Source organism: Elaeis guineensis, chromosome 7 (genome assembly GCF_000442705.2).
Source record: "Elaeis guineensis isolate ETL-2024a chromosome 7, EG11, whole genome shotgun sequence".
In the NCBI taxonomy this organism is placed as follows: Eukaryota; Viridiplantae; Streptophyta; class Magnoliopsida; order Arecales; family Arecaceae; genus Elaeis; species Elaeis guineensis.
The window spans coordinates 88,363,672-88,382,304 of record NC_025999.2 but is presented as its reverse complement, the minus strand read 5'-3'; the positions used below and the strand labels follow the sequence as shown (position 1 = coordinate 88,382,304).

The 18,633-nt window shown below is 35.4% G+C and overlaps 2 protein-coding genes across 2 annotated transcripts; both read right to left on the bottom strand.

The window, feature by feature from the left end:
- Positions 1-6,009: 6,009 nt before the first annotated feature.
- On the bottom strand, positions 6,010-12,747 carry LOC105048745 (GTPase activating protein 1). The gene is made up of 3 exons (XM_010928181.4): positions 12,438-12,747; positions 8,735-8,830; positions 6,010-6,522 (listed from the first exon to the last, which is right to left on the bottom strand). Exons 1-3 carry the CDS (start codon positions 12,549-12,551, stop codon positions 6,232-6,234), a joined length of 501 nt encoding a protein of 166 aa, XP_010926483.1. The 5' UTR covers positions 12,552-12,747; the 3' UTR covers positions 6,010-6,231.
- A 567-nt stretch (positions 12,748-13,314) lies between these two features.
- On the bottom strand, positions 13,315-14,218 carry LOC140859352 (uncharacterized). The gene is made up of 2 exons (XM_073261003.1): positions 13,907-14,218; positions 13,315-13,815 (listed from the first exon to the last, which is right to left on the bottom strand). The coding sequence occupies exons 1-2, from the start codon at positions 14,216-14,218 to the stop codon at positions 13,315-13,317; spliced, it is 813 nt and encodes a 270-aa protein (XP_073117104.1).
- Between the last annotated feature and the right edge of the window lie 4,415 nt (positions 14,219-18,633).

Here is an 18,633-nt window from a genome sequence, read left to right as displayed (position 1 = left end):
GTTGATTGACCTGCTATCCCTTCCTTTTCAATATTGATGAGATATCTGTCTTGACCGGAGGTAAGACAACTTGGAAAGATGTATACTTCTCACATCTCTAATTTGACAGCATATTGGTGGTGGCATGGGCATTATTGGAACCCAAGAAGAGGTGTGGTTGAGATTTAGTGGTAGAATTAAGGTTTTGAAAATCTCTCTTTTTTTTTAAGATCTTTATATTTAAAAATTTATGAAAATCATATATTATTTTATGTAGAGATGTATATTGAGACATCAGATAAATATTTTGCTATGTATGTATCAACTGACTATATATTATTTACTAATGGATATTAAATTCGGTACACTATGTATCAATTTATCTATAAATGTGTATTAGGTCATTATTGGATATATATTAAAAAAACTTATAGTATATATCAATAAACTATATATTATTTAGTTATGTGCTGTGTACTGATGAATACTATGTTTTGACTGTATATTACTTTATCTAAAGATGTGTATTGAGATGTTCGATGAATATTTTGTCAGGTATGTATCAATTAGCTATATACTATATACTGATAAATACTAAGCTCGATAAATTATATATCAATTTAGTTATAAATATGTATTTAACGTTGCTGAGTATATATCAAAAAATTTTATAATATATATCACATGTCTATATATTTAATGTGTATTATATAGTTATGTCTGGTTAAAAAATATATATTGAAAATAAAGGAGAAACAAAATATCTTAATCATGAAATTAATAATTTTATTAGTAAAAAAAATTTCTGGCTTTAGACTTATTTTTTAAATAAAAAATATAGTACGAAGCTCATTCATATGATATTTTATGGTGTCCGCCCTACATGAATTTTGTTCCAACTAAACGCGTTACCGTGGGGAAAGGTGGCCCCAATTGCCGCCGCGTGAGGTGCGTTTCTCTTGACTCTAGCCGGAAAATAACGCGGATTGGCGCCGGGGGAGCGGCTTGTGGGGTTAGTTGGCAAACAGCTGGGTTGGAGCGCCCGGACAAATGGAGAATGCGAAGCATGAAACGTTCGGTGGTTTTGGGCGGAAGAATTTATCAGTGTTCACTGTCTCCATTAATGCTGTTTGGCATGTAAAGGTTTAAAAAGAAAAATAAAAAATACCATAACATATATTTGGCATGTGCAAGCTCAAAAGGAAAAAAAAAATGCTGCTACATCATACCATTTATGCTAGCAACCAGCTCCAGTGGACCATGTAGCATTTTCCGTTTTAAAACATCTCCATTTTTTTTGGTAAACTTAGAAATTATTTTGTAGAGAGGATATGTATTCGGTCTCCCTGTTTTTTTTTTTTTTTTTTTTTTGCTAAGACTAAGTTCCCTCTCAAATTCACTTATTCGTTGCAATTATGTAAGTATGTTGTTGTTAGTAATGTTCATGATGTCTGCCATTATTCTCTAGTATTTCTCGAGTATGCTACTAAAGATTAAGTGCCACCTCAAGCTTGACTGGTTTCTTTTGTTTTTGGTGGAACACTTACTGATAGAAATTAGCATGGCATTCTACTGGCACGACTTCAATGTTTATGCTAAAGATAATTTAGTTTACTTCTCATGACAATTGCTAAGAAAAAAAATTATCCATCGTTATCGAGATTCATGAATTCGGTATCGGATCCCATGCTAGTTGGTGGTACAAATCGGTATAGATCCATTCTATATCAGATTGGTGCGAACCGACACGTAGAAAAAAAAAAAATCGGGAGAAAGAAAAGAGAGAGAGGGAAAAGAGTCGGAGAAGCCACTGAATGGCCTCCAACTGGCCGTCGTGTTCGTCGGATTGTGCAATCTATGCGCACGGTGCCGCAGGCGTGAAATAGAGGCGACGTCCTATTTCACAAGATTTTTTTTAGAAAACTGAAACTTAAGTGAAGCTGGCAAACCATTTGCTGGCTTCATTATTTTTGCTTTTAAAAAAAAAATTTAAAAATAAAGCTGGTAATTCGATTGCCGATTTTATTATTTTTAAATTTTTTTAAAAATCTCTTAAAAAATAAAGTCAGTAAATGGTTTGCCGGCTTCACTGTTCGTATCCGTTTTTAAAAAAGAGCCATATTCCACGATCGCGACTCTACCTGCACGGTTTCCGTCGCTCGCTGGCCATAGTGGCCATCCGAAAATTTTTGACAACCCCTCCTAGGGCTAAGCATGGTCGGGTTCGATCAGATAGAGAGAAAATTTTCATTCAATTGAACCCAATCAGGTTGAAGAAAATTTAACCCGCTATCGACCGTTTATCATATATAAATCGTTTGAAATCGAAGTGAATGATTTGTAGCAAGTTTATATGGGTTGTATCGGTTTGAGCTTCAATGTTGATCTAATGTTGATTATAAAGTCAATATTGACCCACTTAAGCTTATTTATATTTTTTTATCAATTTAATGTAAAAAAAATCTAAACCATATAAGTTATAAATTTTTGGCTTATTTTTGGACCTGTACAAAATAAAATAGAAAAAAAAAATTTACTCATCTGAAAGTAATTACATTTGAAAATTTTCACTTTCGAATTGTAGTCTAAATAACGCCATCCCAAAATGAAAGTGAGTTTATGAAATACTATATCGATTGGATTCGATTTCATACGGTTTAAAAGTGTAAAAATCAAATCTGACCATAAATAATTGATTTTTTACAAACCTCAATTTAAATCCATCCGATTTATGTCTTTCAACCGACCAAAATTGATGTTTATTGGGTCAAATTGGGTGGGTTTTTTTGAATTTCGGTTATTTGCTTAGCCCTAGCCACTCCACCGTCCTGTCCTCCCTTCGATAAGTCGCTCCCTTCTCTCTTGCTCTCTTTTTCTCTCATTTAACCATTCTATTGGACAAATTGAGCCACAAAGGCTTTTGTAACCCTCCGACAGCCGTTGTGGGCCACCGCCGACCTCTGACGCATCCTCCTATCTCTTCCTCTCCTCCTCTCTCTCTCTTCTTCTCTTTCCTTCTCTTTCTCCCTTAGTGCTGGCAGTGCCAGTTTCCAAGCCAGAATCATCTCGGTTTCCTATTAGTCCAATTTGGCACGTTTTGAATCATCCGGTTCGAGACAGTTCTGAAAATCTTGAATTGTACTTAGGGATGGCAAAATCAATCTGACCCGATGCGTATGCATCCTATCCAAACCTGATCAAACTCGAAAAATAAGGTTTGACTAGGTTTGGGTTCGGGTTTGGGAAAAACCTGAAAACTGTAGCATGAGTATGGGTAGGATATGGGTAATACTATTTTCTATCCAAATCCGAATCCGAATCCGACCCGAATATATGGATATGGGTAATACCTGAACCCATACCCGAATATCTATATTTATAATTCTATTTTGATAATTCTATTTTAGTTGATAATATGCATAAAATTATTTTGGTTATTTATATGTACAATATTGAATTAAATTTTATTTCTATGTTTGATTTCTATAAATTTGGACTCATAAATTATGTTCTATATTGAATTGATAATTTTGTTTTGATTAATAATATACATAAAATTATTTTGATTATTTATTTCTTTTTGGATATAGGATAGGCATGGAACGGGTATGGATTAGGTATGGAGAAATGGATTATCCATGAGTATCCCCGAATTCATTGGGTATGGGAATGGATTTTTTTTTTTTTTTATCCGACAAGTATCGAGTAGGGTTTGGATATAGAATATTAAGTTCAGATTTGAAGATAGATGGTACAATACTCGATTCAAATCCTACCTATTATCATCCCTAATTGTATTAAAGCTGCTGATAACATCAGGCTTGTTCCAGTCACTTGATACTTGGGGATATTGTTATTAGATAACCAGGTGTGTACTCTTTAAAATTTAAACTTACAATCTCTTTCAAATTCTTGTTTTAATATGATATCAAGCAACACGTAAATACTCAAGTAGAGCCCATGTCACAAATTATACTAAAGAAAATAGCCTATTAATGCCGAAATGCTTTATTTGAAAGAGCAATTTTGTCAATGTTTTCATACTTCATAAAAGGATGGTGAAAGTTTACCATGAATTTGAAAAAGAAAGATAGTTTCAGTGCTTCACCCTTGAGTGCCATGAGATCATGTTTGGTGTCCAACAAGCATGATATAAACTGCAAATATAAAATAAAGAGCACTACTTTATTCTTGCGCTCGAGGGAAAAGCACTTAAGCCAAGTAGGGGGTCCGTAGCCATAGGCATTTACATTATGCTGGATGGAACACATCTGAATGGAATATGTTTGACTGTAATTCTTTCCCTATATATATATATATATATATATATATATATATATATATATATATATATATGCAATATACTTGAGCAGGAATAAGACCCCTCCCGTGCTAGATGTCTCGAATTTTTTTTTTAATCAATACATTTGCTTGCAAGCAATCCTACATAGATACAAGATTCTCAAATCCAAGATAAGTTTCATATCTTGCAATTGAGAATTGTGCCCGTGAACACCTAGCGTACGCATATGACCTTTTATTCTCCATCCAGTAAAGGTTTATTTTCAATATTCTTTCTAAATAGATGGACCTCTCGTGCCTCTATGATAGATATGCATCTGCGAGAAAGTTTAAATTTCGCCGGTATATCCGCTTTTCAAACTTTCTCCATCCACTCGAAGAGGCTTTTTTTGTTCCCAAAATTCCTTCTCCAGATAAAAACTTCATGCCTTGTTTCGTTGGAAACAAAAGATAGATACGTGTCCATGTGAAAGTTTTACCTGACCAAGCCTTTCCTCGCCCCATTGGGTCTTTGTCTTATTGGGTGGACTTATGGATGTGATGGGTTCCAGTTATGATGGTCCAGGGAAGAGTGGCTTGTTCGGACCACACAAAAAGGAAGAGACGCGGTGGAGGATGGACCCAATCGGACTGGTGATGAATATGTGAGACCCACACAAGGAATGGGGATAGTCTTCTATAGTGGCTTTGCCTTCAATATCGACCAATATTCTATTCTATGTCGTGTAACCGGGGATACCGTGATTGGTTCCGAAGATTTTTCATATAAAAAGGACACCATCTACGGTGAGATAAAAATCTCAAAGCTAATATACATTGTACAATGGATAACTATCTTGGTGGATTTCTAACCATCACAATATATGTTGTTTAAGGTCCTGGCAACACAGATCGTACATGAGAACTGCATGACTGCCATGTAACATTACTACATCCTACTATCATGTTATTGTAACACTACTAGATAAATTGTAGATTCAACGAAGGTCTTCGATTCCATGCTGAGCCTGATGAGGCTCGTTGTCTCAGAGACCAAAGCAGAAGTAGCCCGAGGGAAGGGGCTGAGTCTTTGGGTCGAGCAGGGCTTTCTCTTGGGGCTGGAACTGGTCCATGGTTGGAGAGAGAGAGAGAGAGAGAGAGAGAGTAGGGAAGGGAATGGAGGGTGAAGGGAGGGGAGAGAAGCGGGAGTTGGTGGGGTAGGAGGGGAGGCTGATGGCTTTTTGTCTTATGAATCAGACCCACTCGCACCCTACGCAAGTCCCTTGCAACTTTTACCTTCTTAAAGACATGCAAGGTGGATTTACCATGCAAAAATCATAATGTTTAGACATGAAATCTTTATGATATTCAGTCAAACACGAGTCAAAAATCCAAGTAGATGGGAAATAACACAATGGTTACCTCAACAAAATAGGCCAGGGAGTTTGATGATGTGTAGGAATTTTTTTTTTTTTTTTTACGTGCGTTGCAGCCTTTAATCACATTTGAATCTGCTTGTCTCAATTCTCACATGCTTGAGTGGCCTGTGCGATGAAATTTGGAAAGCTGAGTTATAAACCTTAGCTCTTTGCTGTATATGATGATACTTTGTAGATGATCTACTTTCTCAGCATATGACATGCCACTGATAACTAAAAACACCCTGCCCAATAGTCAACACCGTGTTTCAAATTAAAAGAGAGTTTAATGCAAGTTGAGGAGAAAATGAGGGGGCAAAAGAAAAAGGGCTATACAAAACGAGTTGGATTCCACCAGAGCTTACATACACAGAATTTCAGTACCCATGACTAGATATATACGAGTCAGATGTCACCTACTAGTGCATCTAATGCTGCTATCATATATACACAGAAAAGACATCCCATATATAAGTTTGTTCAAGATGTTCTAAAGAAGTTAAGGCTAAGGCCATTCATAACATTACATTTTCTCCCAGTATCTGATAGAAATTTATATGCCCCCGGCACCTGGAACACTGTTCCATTCCAGCTGCAACTCAACTTCACCACATTCTACATCTCTGAGTCTGAGGACCAGATCTTGAACAACCTCTCCATCAGACCAGTAGATGGGACTCTCTTTAGCGATGCAATTTTGCCTATTCGGTACCACCTGAGTTATAATGGTGCCATTTGGAAGACCTTCTGGATTCATCTTTCCGGCCTCTATTATTGGTTGGATGTCAAACTCTGCATTCCCCATGGGATCATCAAGGGTGAATGTGTCCTTATCATACACTTCCTGGATCACACCAGAAGAATATGAGGGATGATAACTTTTAATAATTCATATCATGAAAGCAATGATCACATTCGTTATAACAGTAGGAAAATAACATAAAAATAAGGACACATATATTGGGCAAACACACAGGAGTATCACCATAAAACATTATGCATGCCCTGATCTGATTTGCTGTTTTGAGAATTAAAACACAGAGAGAGAGAGAGAGAGAGAAAGAGAGAGAGAGAGAGAGAGAGAGAGAGAGAGAGATCAATGACATCCCACTTCGGCCTTTTTTAAGCTAAGAGATCCAGCCAGCAAATAAGTTTCAATTTCACCTCCCTAATGAGATTAGAGAAATATTTTGTCTTCTGCCTTATTGAATTAATACCGGCAAAACCAGAGGACAATCAAATTGAAATGGTATATGGCTTGGTCCAACTCCCAACACGTACCGCCAAATAAACTGGATGGCAACACTTAATCTTACTTGGATGAATTAAGGAAAATATGGATCAGAAATTAAATTTTTTTCTTCTGGAAATTAAATTAGCTATTTTATCTAACAGCATGTAATTCTATATTCAAGCAACTGGTGTCAATAACAGTTTTCTACTCAAGGAATGTGGAAAAATCTCTGCCAAGAGAATGATAAAGAAGCAATGAAGATTTATTCATATGATGCAAGGATCAGGACTTGGGCATAAATTTAAAGTAGGAAATATTGGAGAGAGAATGCATTTTAACAGCGATATTAAGCATCACCAATAGCAAATTGTTATCGATATCACCATTAACAAGATTTCTCATTAAATATTATGTATTTGCCTAGATTTTTGTCGATGCTTGAATATGAAGATTTTTACGTGTAAACAGCCACAAATATTCGTGTCAACCCCTACTACATTTTGCAACTTGTTTGACCCTGGCATTTTATAAATGATTTCTTCCATTTACCTAGGTGCTAAACTATTTCCACTAGACCTTGTTTTAAATGTTTAAGGTTTTTACGACAAGCTGCCTCTTATGGGATGTGCTGTATGGCACATTGTAGCCACAAAGGTATCGAATGTACACCAGAATGGCCACACCAAGGTATGTCAGCCATGCCAAAGCATACCATTTGATACCCTTTGTTAATAATAGTGCATGATACCGTGCTTCCCATATCAGCCAGTCATAAAAACCTCAAATATCTGCAAAAATGCAAAATAAGGCATAGTCAAAACAGCATTATACCCCTGTAAATGGAAGAAATCATTTATAAAATGCTAGAGACACAAACAAGTTGCAACAAGCAGCAGGGACCTACATGAATCCTCGTAGTTGTTGAAACTTCCGAGCTCCAACCAAATCAAAAACAGAAAAAAGCTCCTTAAATGAGAATACTTCAAGTCTAAAAGGCCTTGATGAAAAAATCAGCATTTATTTGCTTGCAAGAAATTCTAGACTATAAGGGAGTGAAGAATCAAAGCTTTTAACAGACACTGATCATCCAAATAGCAAATACAATATGTAAAACCAATGGAAAATGCCAAACTTTAATCCGTTCACTTCTTCCGGATATTTATGTATATTAACCTACATAAGTTGATATAATACATAAGTCGATATAATTCTTTATTTTTTGGATCAAAATATCACAACTTCAACACAGTATTCTAAGTGACTACCAACGATTTGTACCTCTGTTTCACAAGGTGTAGTTTATAACCTACTGAATGCTCAACAATAATGTTTGAGGTAAGAATATCTAATCCATGATCTAATAAATAAAGGCTACACTCCTGAGTTAGCAGAGAGAAAAATAGAAGTCAAATCATCTTCACTATTATGAATAAGCAGATCCAAAAGTTGGCAACTAGAAATGGATGCCATTGCCATATCATACAATTGATATTACTCTTGCCACAGGCCAAAGATATATCAAATATTGTTGGACTGGTGACTGCTGGATTTGTGTGCAACCACCCAATCTTAGATATGAGAACCACTATCTACACAACCAAGATCCACTTCAGTCACGATGACATACTTCCTCAAAAACCAAGTACATAATAATTCATTCCATATATCTAAAATATGAAGATCTTCATCAAAAAATAACTTCTGATGTCACAATCACATGACAATGAAAGTATTCCAACACTTTCATGCCCGCATCATTCACAAACTATCCTCCTCACAATATAAACAGTGACTAGCAGTATTAGATAGGAAAAGTACATACAAGCCTGACTGGAAGAGTAGGATCTTCAACAGAAAGAGTTAACTGTTCATTCCACACTGGATTGACACAATTTTTTATCACAGGGGTCTTCAGTTTCTGTAGAAGACAAGGGAAAAATAAAACTATAAGTAGAAATACAGCTACCAGTAAAAAGTCAGAACTGATTAAAGAATTATGTTTTGATAACTGTGAACAAAAATATAAAAACTGTTATAGTCTTGATAAAAGTAGAAAACAAGTGGAAATAAATCTCTATGAAGTCTGATATATTACAACATTTTATATTGGTAATGAATGCTTAATAAGACAATACCTGAATGAGTGCATGCAAGAACAAAGACTACCACTTTTTAAAAGTGAAAGCTTGATCTTTATCAAAAATATCACTTTCCCAGATTTCTTAAAAATGACAAAGAATCACCTTGCATGATATGTATAGCGTTGATGACTTAGGGCATTCTTCTTACAAGCATATTTGTGTCTGTGTAAGAACAATGAGTACGACTTTCTAGAAGCAAAAACTTGATGTTAATCCAATACTCTTAAAAATAACTAACAACTGCCTCCCATGTCATGAATAGCATTGATTATTTGAGGCACTATTCCTGCATACAACTCACAACAACGGACACTGACATGCAACAAGAGCTATTAGATACAAATCAAATATTTCCTAGAAAAAAGAATATTTGAATTTCTAACACAGTTGCCTGACAAGGCAAGAGAGCCATCTCCTGGCGGATTTCGATCTAAATCAAATATGAGTCCCAAGAAACTGAAGTTAAATGGGAAGAAAACTGTATGGAATTCATATGTCAGATTTCATGATAAAAGCATCTAGACTGAGTGAAGGGAGAAGGAAGGGGGGTTGCAGGAGTAAAGCATACCAGAAATACTAAGAGTGCTTTATTTTGAATATGATGACTTTTTTGTAACATATAGACAATAGTTATACAGTGTACCATCCATAGAAGGAGTTGACATGAAGTTCTACCGTCCACATTATCTCTTTCATTTTCATTCATAACAAGAATTGTAAGGAACTTCATGGTCCAGATTATCTTGTTTAGTTTGTGTATCTTGTTCCAATTTCATATACTTTTGACTTGTTATCGACTAACTTTTCTTTTCTCGCTTCCTCCAAATTGGTCACAACTTCATGTCCTCAAAGATATCTTTGATCCTTAACAGAATCTGTCATTTTTGTCTTGATCCTTTTTTGTATATTTTTCTTGAGTCACTTATTAATAAATTTAGCAGTTTTTGCAAATATCCTTTGCAAATATAACTTATAGCATATTTATTCTTCAAAAATTACCGCTTGCATATATACCTTTCAAATCATCCTGTTTTATATACCTTTCAAATCATCCTGTTTTTGCCACGATATCCCTTTAGTTAGGTTCATAGCTGATGGTATTACTGCATAATTGTTAAAGTGATTTTATTATTCTTTCACATTAATATCTCTAAAAAATTTGTGCAAAAATATAGCTTCTTATAACATAAACAGAATGTTAATTTTTTTGGGATATTAATATAAAATGGCAATAGTATTTTTTTACATGTAAAATGGTTATTTATTAGCACCATTAGTTAAAAATCTTGCAAGAGGAGCATCATTGTAAAAAAAAGAAAAATAGAAAAAAGATAGGCTATATAACAATATAAGATATTTTTAAGCGGCAGGGGTTGTATCTTTCGCACGAAAGAATGATTCACCTTTTTTTTTCATGCACATCCAACATTGGATTGTGCTATGCTCACTTTGAGATCTGTGCAAACAGATGATTGAAGTTGTTCAGAGTGCTTTGAGATCTATGTGGAGCACCATCCAATAGTTGATGTTGCAAAAGAAGATCAATCATTCTTTCGCACAAAAAAGTACAACCAAACCCTTTTTTAAGTGTTTTGTCTTAAATGTGTCCTTTCACTTGTTACGGCTATCAAATTTTCCTTCTATGTTCTTCCTTTCCATTTCTTCTTCTAGATTTCAAATCCAGAAGTAAACTCCTGATACCATTCAAACCTCTTCCTATCTCCATCAATCAGGTAATAGATTTTAAAAAACTCAAAACATTGATTTGGAAAGAAGGTACAATTATTATTCTCCCTTCATAGTTACTACTACATAAATTTTCTCTATGAACAAGCACCACCTGCATTTATTAAGATCTCAGTCATTGTCTTCCATGATTACCTTCTCTAGACAAGTGCTCTTGCTCTTGACCACAGATGTTCTTAAATTACTTGATTGTTTGAAATGTTCACCAGCAATTTTGTAAAGTATATTTCCAGTGTAGATCTCAACAAAAGAAGAAGGGAGAAAAGGATGAATATTCTTTGGATAAGCAGAACTTTTTCACCAAATTGATCTGCCATTAATCATGAATAAGATTCCCCTTTAGTGGAAATAAGACTGCATTATGTTTTACAGCTTGTCTTCAAATTAAATAACAATTATCAAATTATAACAAAGATGGCATCTTAAATTGGAAATGATTGGCATCTCTTTGATTATCTAGCATCTACTACTCTCAAAGCTGAACATTCATAGAAGGCCTGCTATATGTATTGATTTTTGCTATATTGATTTTCAATTAACCTCATCTACTAATGGGGACCTGATGTTTGAACATGAAAAAAACTTTATGATATATTAACAGAGTACGATATGTCTACCAAAACATCATTTTCTATTGCAACGCTACCTGTTTTAATAGCAACTATGCAAATCCAAATGGTTTACATTATGCACTGGAAGTTCTAGTTGCAGAGATGATTTAAGGGAATAGGCATCATGTCCTTAACCAGTGGATTTTGCAACTTAGTAAGGGAATTTTGATATGCAAGCAAGATCCTATTCTTACTTAATGATTAGGATCCAACAGTCAAAAAAGCTGACAAACACAAGCAATTTACCCTTTCCTTCTCCAGGATCCCCATGTGCATGTGATCCACCATGTATTTAGTGTCTGCTTCTTTCTCCTCTTCTAATTGGAGAGATGAATTTCAAATCACTTTGTTCTAGTTTTCTCGGTGCAGGAGTTGTATCTTGATACCATAGTTTCAGGAATCTTGCAAATACCTAACCACCTTTGCTTATATGTGTCCTTTACTTCCTAAGTGAAGAGCTTGATGAAACACTTCTCTGAGAATAATGAAGCATATTCCATTACAGAAAGCAATTATGGAAAACATTAGTCACATTTTCTCATTTTCCTACACCGCACCTTTTTTAATAAAAACCCCAACTCACAATTATAGAGATCATGAAATCACTCTGCAATATTACATGCACTAAAACAATAAGAAACTCAAAAACTATTTTTGCAACTTCTATATCCGTTGCACTGTATAGTCCACATGGAAATCAAGTGAAACCCCAAATTTATCTTTCTTCCCAACTTCATATCCCCAGATTATTCATCCTAACTAGCTATCTTAACGAATCGGAAGGAGTTAATGAGAGACAAAATCAAGGGGGACAAGAGTGTTTTGGTTAAAATATAGAACCATGACTCTCAAGTTGAGCCAATCTATTTGGTTAATTCGCCATTTCTGGTCGTCTCTTAAAAGAAAAGCGATCGCAAAATCACAAGACGAAAAACTGAGAAATTTACGAGAAACATACTGAAGATCAGGAAAAACACAAAAAGAGGAGAGAGATATCGCGGGGAAAGGAATTGGTTGAGGGAGCAACCTGGTTGCCCATCAGGAGGACGACAAAGGGGTCGCTGCTCCGGACGTCCCGGAAGGCGAGGTTCGCCCCTCTCAGCACCCGCACTTTTAGAAGCCCAAGCAAGTGCTCCCCCATTGCTTCCTCACTTTCGATAGTCGAGAAATTTCCCGGTCTCTGTGGTTAATTTTATTTGTTTATATAGAAGGGCGAAGAAGATTAGCGATACGAGGCCGAGACGAGACACTTCTCAACACTGCCGTCTTAGGAAGGTAAGCCGTAGACGGAGACGAGGCGTTTACCCCTCCACTTCTGTTGACTTCTAATGGGGCTCGGGTAGTGTCTTTGGCGTGGAACAATGAATTATCTTCTGTTGGACCGTTGGATGGCGCTCCGCACAGCTCTCAGAGCAATCCGAACGCTTTGAATCACCCGCTGCACAGATCGTGAAGTAAATGGCACGTACGTGCAGGAAAACAAAAAAAATGTGCCATTCGTTCGCACGCAAGATACCGTCTCCGTCCCACGATGGTCGTCGTCCGAGCAAGGTAGTTTTTTGGTAAATTGAAGGAGCACAGCTTGCATTAAACATAATAGAGGAAATATAATAGTTCAACATAGTAGCAGCAGAGCGATATAAATATCCGTAAAGTAAAATATAATAAACAGCAACAAAATTGAGAACTCAATACAGGAGGCATCAGAGAGGGGCTCTCGATGAAGATGGTGCCCAGCAAAAAACATTCCTTGTTGGGGAGATGACAGCAGAAGACGAATGCCAAACCATATGATGCTGAAAAGCGAAGGATGAAAAGGCCATTTCTTGATGAAAACATTCCCTATTAAGCCCATTCCTTGTAAAGGGGCAGATTGCAGAAGGCAATTGGGAAGAAAATTGACGCTAAAAAACACTGCTAAATACTTTCCCCAAAACATGCTGTTCCTTCCTCAATGCATTGTTTCCTGAGATATCAGCCTGTAGAATAGATTGGAAAGAGGGGTTTGAAACTATGTGAGAAATGTCAGCCTGTAGGTCATTAAGGGCTGCCTTGGCAATGAAATCAGGCCTGGTTTGCTCCTCTGGGGGTGCAACTGTAAAGTTAGAACAAGAAGCTGCCCAGATGAGAATATCATTTAAAATTGGTAGATTATTTGCAGCACTCAGTGAAGAGTTTTTAATGAAAGAAACAACCTGCTTTGAATCACCGTCTAACCAAATATTAGAAGCTTTAAGATAAGTAACAGCAACCAACATACCGATCCATGCAGCCATTAATTCGGCATAAAAAACAGAAGAAGAATGTAAGGCTCTGGTCCCCAGGACAAGTAGAAAACCCCCAACATCCCTGATAATACAGGCACAGGCAACCTTACCATCATTTACCGCTGCATCAAAATTCACCTGAAGGCATCTTGAGGGAGGGCGTAGCCAGGGACTATGGGTGATCGACTTACTGCCAGTAGAACTGGATAGTTGTGAGCTACACCAATACCTCCACTGAACCTGACCGGTGGAAGCAGAGCAAGCAGAGATATCGGGAATAAGATAAAGAGTAAATGCTGCGAACAATCTGGGCAGGGGTAGCAACAGAACCATTGAAAATACGGTAATTTCTTGCATTCCAGATCTGCCATGTTAGAATAGCCCATAGAGCTTTGAGTTTATTTGAAGCCGAAGAATGCATAAGAGTGATCAAATGGCAAAAAGAAACAGGACTAGTGTTATCAGCAACAGTTATATTGAATTGCTCCCAACAGCTTACAGCAAAAGGGCAGTCAAACAAAGCATGGGCAATGTCCTCCATAGTATCTTCACAGAGATCACAGTAAGAATGGGAAACATCTAGGATGCCTCGTGAGGTTTCAAAAACTTTGTCAGGGTAAGGCTTGCCAAATCACCTTCCTCCAAAAATACTTAATTCTCATAGGCATATGAAGGAGCCAAATCCAGTTAAAGGAAGTGTCCACACCCAAGTGATGAGATGGAGCAACCAGTGGGTAAAGATCCTTAAGAGAAGTAATTATAGAGTTGGTAGAACCCAGTGTAATCTGATCAGAGCCTGTATTAATAGCGATTGGGATTTTAAAAATATGGCTTATCATGTCAGGAGGAAAGAACTCATCGATTTTTGGTTCATCCCACATCCGACTCGGGGCGATTAGATCAGCAACCGAGAGCTGAGCCAAAGGTGAAGCAACATTAATAAAAGTTGGCCAAGCATTAAGAGGAATGCTAGTAAGCCATGGATCCTCAAGTATACTGATAGATCGGCCATTTCCGATTTGCCAAATGAAACTATATTTAATAAGAGCAGCTGCACCACAAATTTTGGCCCAGATTAAGGAAGTGTGTCTCGGCTTAGTGTAAGAGTACCAGGAACCAGAAAATGGATGTTTGGCTTTAACCACCATGGCCTAAAGAGAAGTGGGATTGAGGGCAATCGGAGCAGCAAGTTTGCAGAAGAAGGATTCCTGTCTAATATCAAGAGAGACAATGCCCAGCCCTCCATTTTGCTTAGAAATACAAACTTTGCTCCAAGCAACTAGATGCGTTCCTCTACAATCAACAGGGATCGTCCCAGAGAAAAGCCCGCTATTCCTTTTCCAGTCTATGGAGAATACTCTTAGGAACCGGAAGACGAGAGCGTATAAAGAGGAATTGAAGAAAGCACTGATTGCAATAAAGTCACCCTTCCAGCTAAAGAAAGGGCTTTCCATTTCCAAGAAGATATTTTCTGGGTCATGTTCCCCTGAAGAAAAGCAAAATCGCCGGCACTCAGCAGCTGGGGGAGAAAGAAAGCCCCAAATATATCCAGGTACCATGGACCAGTCTAACTGAAAGAATATGCCGAATATGAGCTTTGATAGAGTTGGGGGTCTTTGGGCTGTAGGTGATACGAGATTTAGTCAAATTAATTGTTTGGCCAGAGGGGGAACATTACGCGTCAATTATAGCTTTTAGGCACCCCACATCCCTAGTAGTTGCTTCAATAACGAACAAACAGTCATCAGCAAAAAAAATATGGGAGACCATTAGTCCTCCTCTAAGAAACTTATACACTCTCAGATGATTAGATATGGCACATTAAATGAGAGAGGATAGGTCTTCCGTACTCATAACAAACAAGTAAGATGACAGGAGCAGCCCTGACGCAGTCTATGTAAAACAGAAAATCATAGAAAAGAGAACCATTAATCAACGAGGCAAAATTTGGGTTGGCAATAAAGGCTCGAATCCAACTTATAAAAGTAGGACTGATTCCAAACTGGCCAGCATAGCAAAGAGAAAGGGCCAATGAATCCGATCAAAAAATTTTTTTCATGTCAACTTTCATCAAAACCAAACTCTTTGAAGGTACCACCCTGTTCAAAGAGTGCATAATCTTCTTAGCTAAAAGAAAATTATTAGAGATATTACGATAAAAAATAAAAGCCCCTTGCTTAATAGAAATTAAAGATGGAAGAAGAGGCTTAAGCCTTTCAGCAAGAATTTTTGCCACAATTTTATAAATTGAGTTGCACAAGCTAATAGCCTGATAATTAGTAGCCCTCGTCAGGTTTGAATTCTTAAGAATCAAAGTAATGTAAGTATTCCTCCACTAATTAGCCATCACAGCATGAGCAAAGAAATACTGAATAGCAGAAACCACATCATCCTTAATGATCTGCCAGAAAGTTTGGAAGAAGAGTGTAGGGAAGCCATCTGACCCCGGGCTTTGTCCGGGTTCATACTCCATAGGCATTCTCAATCTCAACAATAGAAACATCTTTTATAAGATTGAGGTTTTGTTCATCAATGACGGAAGAGGACAAGATAGGAAAGTCCATGGCCTCAATATTAGACTGTACAATCCATCTAAGCTGAAAATGAGAGAGGAGCAAATCATGAATGTCAGTAGGCTGGTCAACCCTATCACCATTATCTCTTAGCAGAATATAGATTTTATTTTTTCTTCTCCTCAAGATAGTAGATCTATGAAAAAAAGTAGTATTGGCATCCTCTTCTTTCAACCAAATTGCTCTAGATTTTTGCCTCCAAAAGGCTTCTTGCATATGTAGGTTTTTATTATATTCACTAAAAGAGTAGAAAAGTTGGAAATGTTGTTGATCAGTGAGGCCATTTTGTTGAGATTCAAGAAGTTGGAGACCGGTGATATTTTTATACAGACGCTATCCTTTGACAAAGATGTTGCCCACATTATGCTTCCATCTAATGATAGCTCTTCGAGTATTTTGAAGAAGCATAGAAAGCCTAAGACCTGGTGAATGATTACTAGCATACATCCAAGCTTCATGGATAGTTTCATAGAAGCCATCGATATACATCTAGATCTTCTCAAATTGGAAAGGGATATTTGTTTTCTCTTGAGAATCAGAGAACTTGGTCAAAATCAAACAGTGATCGAAAGTGAACCTAGGAAGATGAGAAATTTTAGCTTCAGGATAAATATTAAGCCAACCATCCAAAGCAAACCCCTGGTCAATACGCTCCCAGATATGAACCAAGCCCAACATGTTATTACACCAAATATATTTAGGCCCAATAAAACCCATACCAACAAGACTGGTTCTCATGAGAAAAGATTTAAACTCTTTAATGTCACAATGAAGGGTGAAGACTTTTCCCCCTTTCTTATCAGCAGCACTAGTAATGCAGTTGAAATCCCCTATTAACAGCAGAGAAAGATCTAGAGAAAGAACAGATTCAGCTTGATCCCAAAATCTCCTTCTTTGAAGACTGAGTGCTAGCATAGACAATTACGAGGATCCAATTTGGTGTTTGATCACAAGAAATAATGCCGAATATGACTTGACGATCCGAGTGACACTATAAGAAAAGAGAGTTTTTACGAAGAAATTATTTGTGATGAAAATTTTTTCATCAGCAATAAAAGTATTTACGATGAAAAATAAATTCATCATCAATAATAAATTATTTACGATAAAATTTTTTTTCTTCGCAAATAGTATCATATTAGCGATGGAAAAAAAATTTCATCGTAAATACTAATTATTTACGATGATTATTTTCATCATAAATAATAAAATATTTATTTTAATTTTAAATTTTTAAATATTAAGGCTGAAAATATTTTCATTGTAAATAATAGAGTATTTGCGACAGAAAGTAAATTTTCATTGCAAATACAAATTATTTATGACATAAAATTTTCATCGTTAATATATAAAAAATAAAAAATTTTAAAATTTTAAAACTTATAGATTATTAACGATGAAAAATTTTCATCATAAATAGTAGAGTATTTGCGATGAAAAGTCACTTTCTGTCACAAATACTCTACTATTTAGGATGAAAAATTTTCATCGCTAATATTAAAAAAATAAAAAATTTTAAAAATTTAAAAATTATATATTATTAGCGATGAAAAATTTTCATCATAAATAGTCGAGTATTTATGATAAAAATTAATTTTTCATCGTAAATACTCTACTATTTATGATGAAAATATTTTGTCGCTAATATATAAAAAAATAAAAAATTTAAAAAATTTAAAAATTATAGATTATTAGCAATAAAAATTTTCATCATAAATAGTAGAATATTTATGATGAAATTAGCTTTTCATTGCAAATAGTCTATTATTTACAATAAAAATTTTCATCGCTAATACATCAAAAAAATAAAAAAATTTATAAATTTAAAAATTATGTATTATTAGTGACGAAAATTTTTTATCGTAAATAGTAGAGTATTTGCAATGAAAAGCTGATTTTCATCGTAAATACTTCACTATTTATGATAAAAATTTTTCGTCGCTAATATATGTAAAAAGTAAAAAATTTAAAAGTTTAAAAATTACATATTTATTTACGATGAAAATATTACATCGTAAATAATTGAGTATTTATGATGAAAAATTAATTTTCATCATAAATATGAATTATTTATGATAAAAAAATTTTATCACTAATATTTGTAAAAAATAAAAAATTTTAAAAATTTAAAAATTTTAGATTATTAGCGATGAAAATATTATGTCATAAATAATTGAGTATTTGCGATAGAAATTGACGTTTTGTCACAAATACTCTACTATTTAGGATGAAAATTTTTTATCGCTAATACATGAAAAAAATAAAAAATTCAAAAATTATATATTATTAATGACAAAAATTTTTATTGTAAATAGTAGAGTATTTACGATGAAAAGCCCTTTCCGTCACCAATACTCTTCTACTATTTACAACGAAAAGTCCT

Bases quoted from the DNA above. Each gene is read 5' to 3' on its own strand.
- LOC105048745 (XM_010928181.4), bottom strand. From the start codon at position 12,551: ATGGGGGAGCACTTGCTTGGGCTTCTAAAAGTGCGGGTGCTGAGAGGG. The intron at 8,831-12,437 runs GTTGCTCCCTCA...TGTCTTCTACAG, and splicing joins TCCTCCTGATGGGCAACCAG to AAACTGAAGACCCCTGTGAT. The intron at 6,523-8,734 runs GTATGTACTTTT...GGTGTGATCCAG, and splicing joins CTACTCTTCCAGTCAGGCTT to GAAGTGTATGATAAGGACAC.
- LOC140859352 (XM_073261003.1), bottom strand. From the start codon at position 14,218: ATGGAGGACATTGCCCATGCTTTGTTTGACTGCCCTTTTGCTGTAAGC. The intron at 13,816-13,906 runs GTATTGGTGTAG...AGATGCCTTCAG, and splicing joins ACCGGTCAGGTTCAGTGGAG to GTGAATTTTGATGCAGCGGT.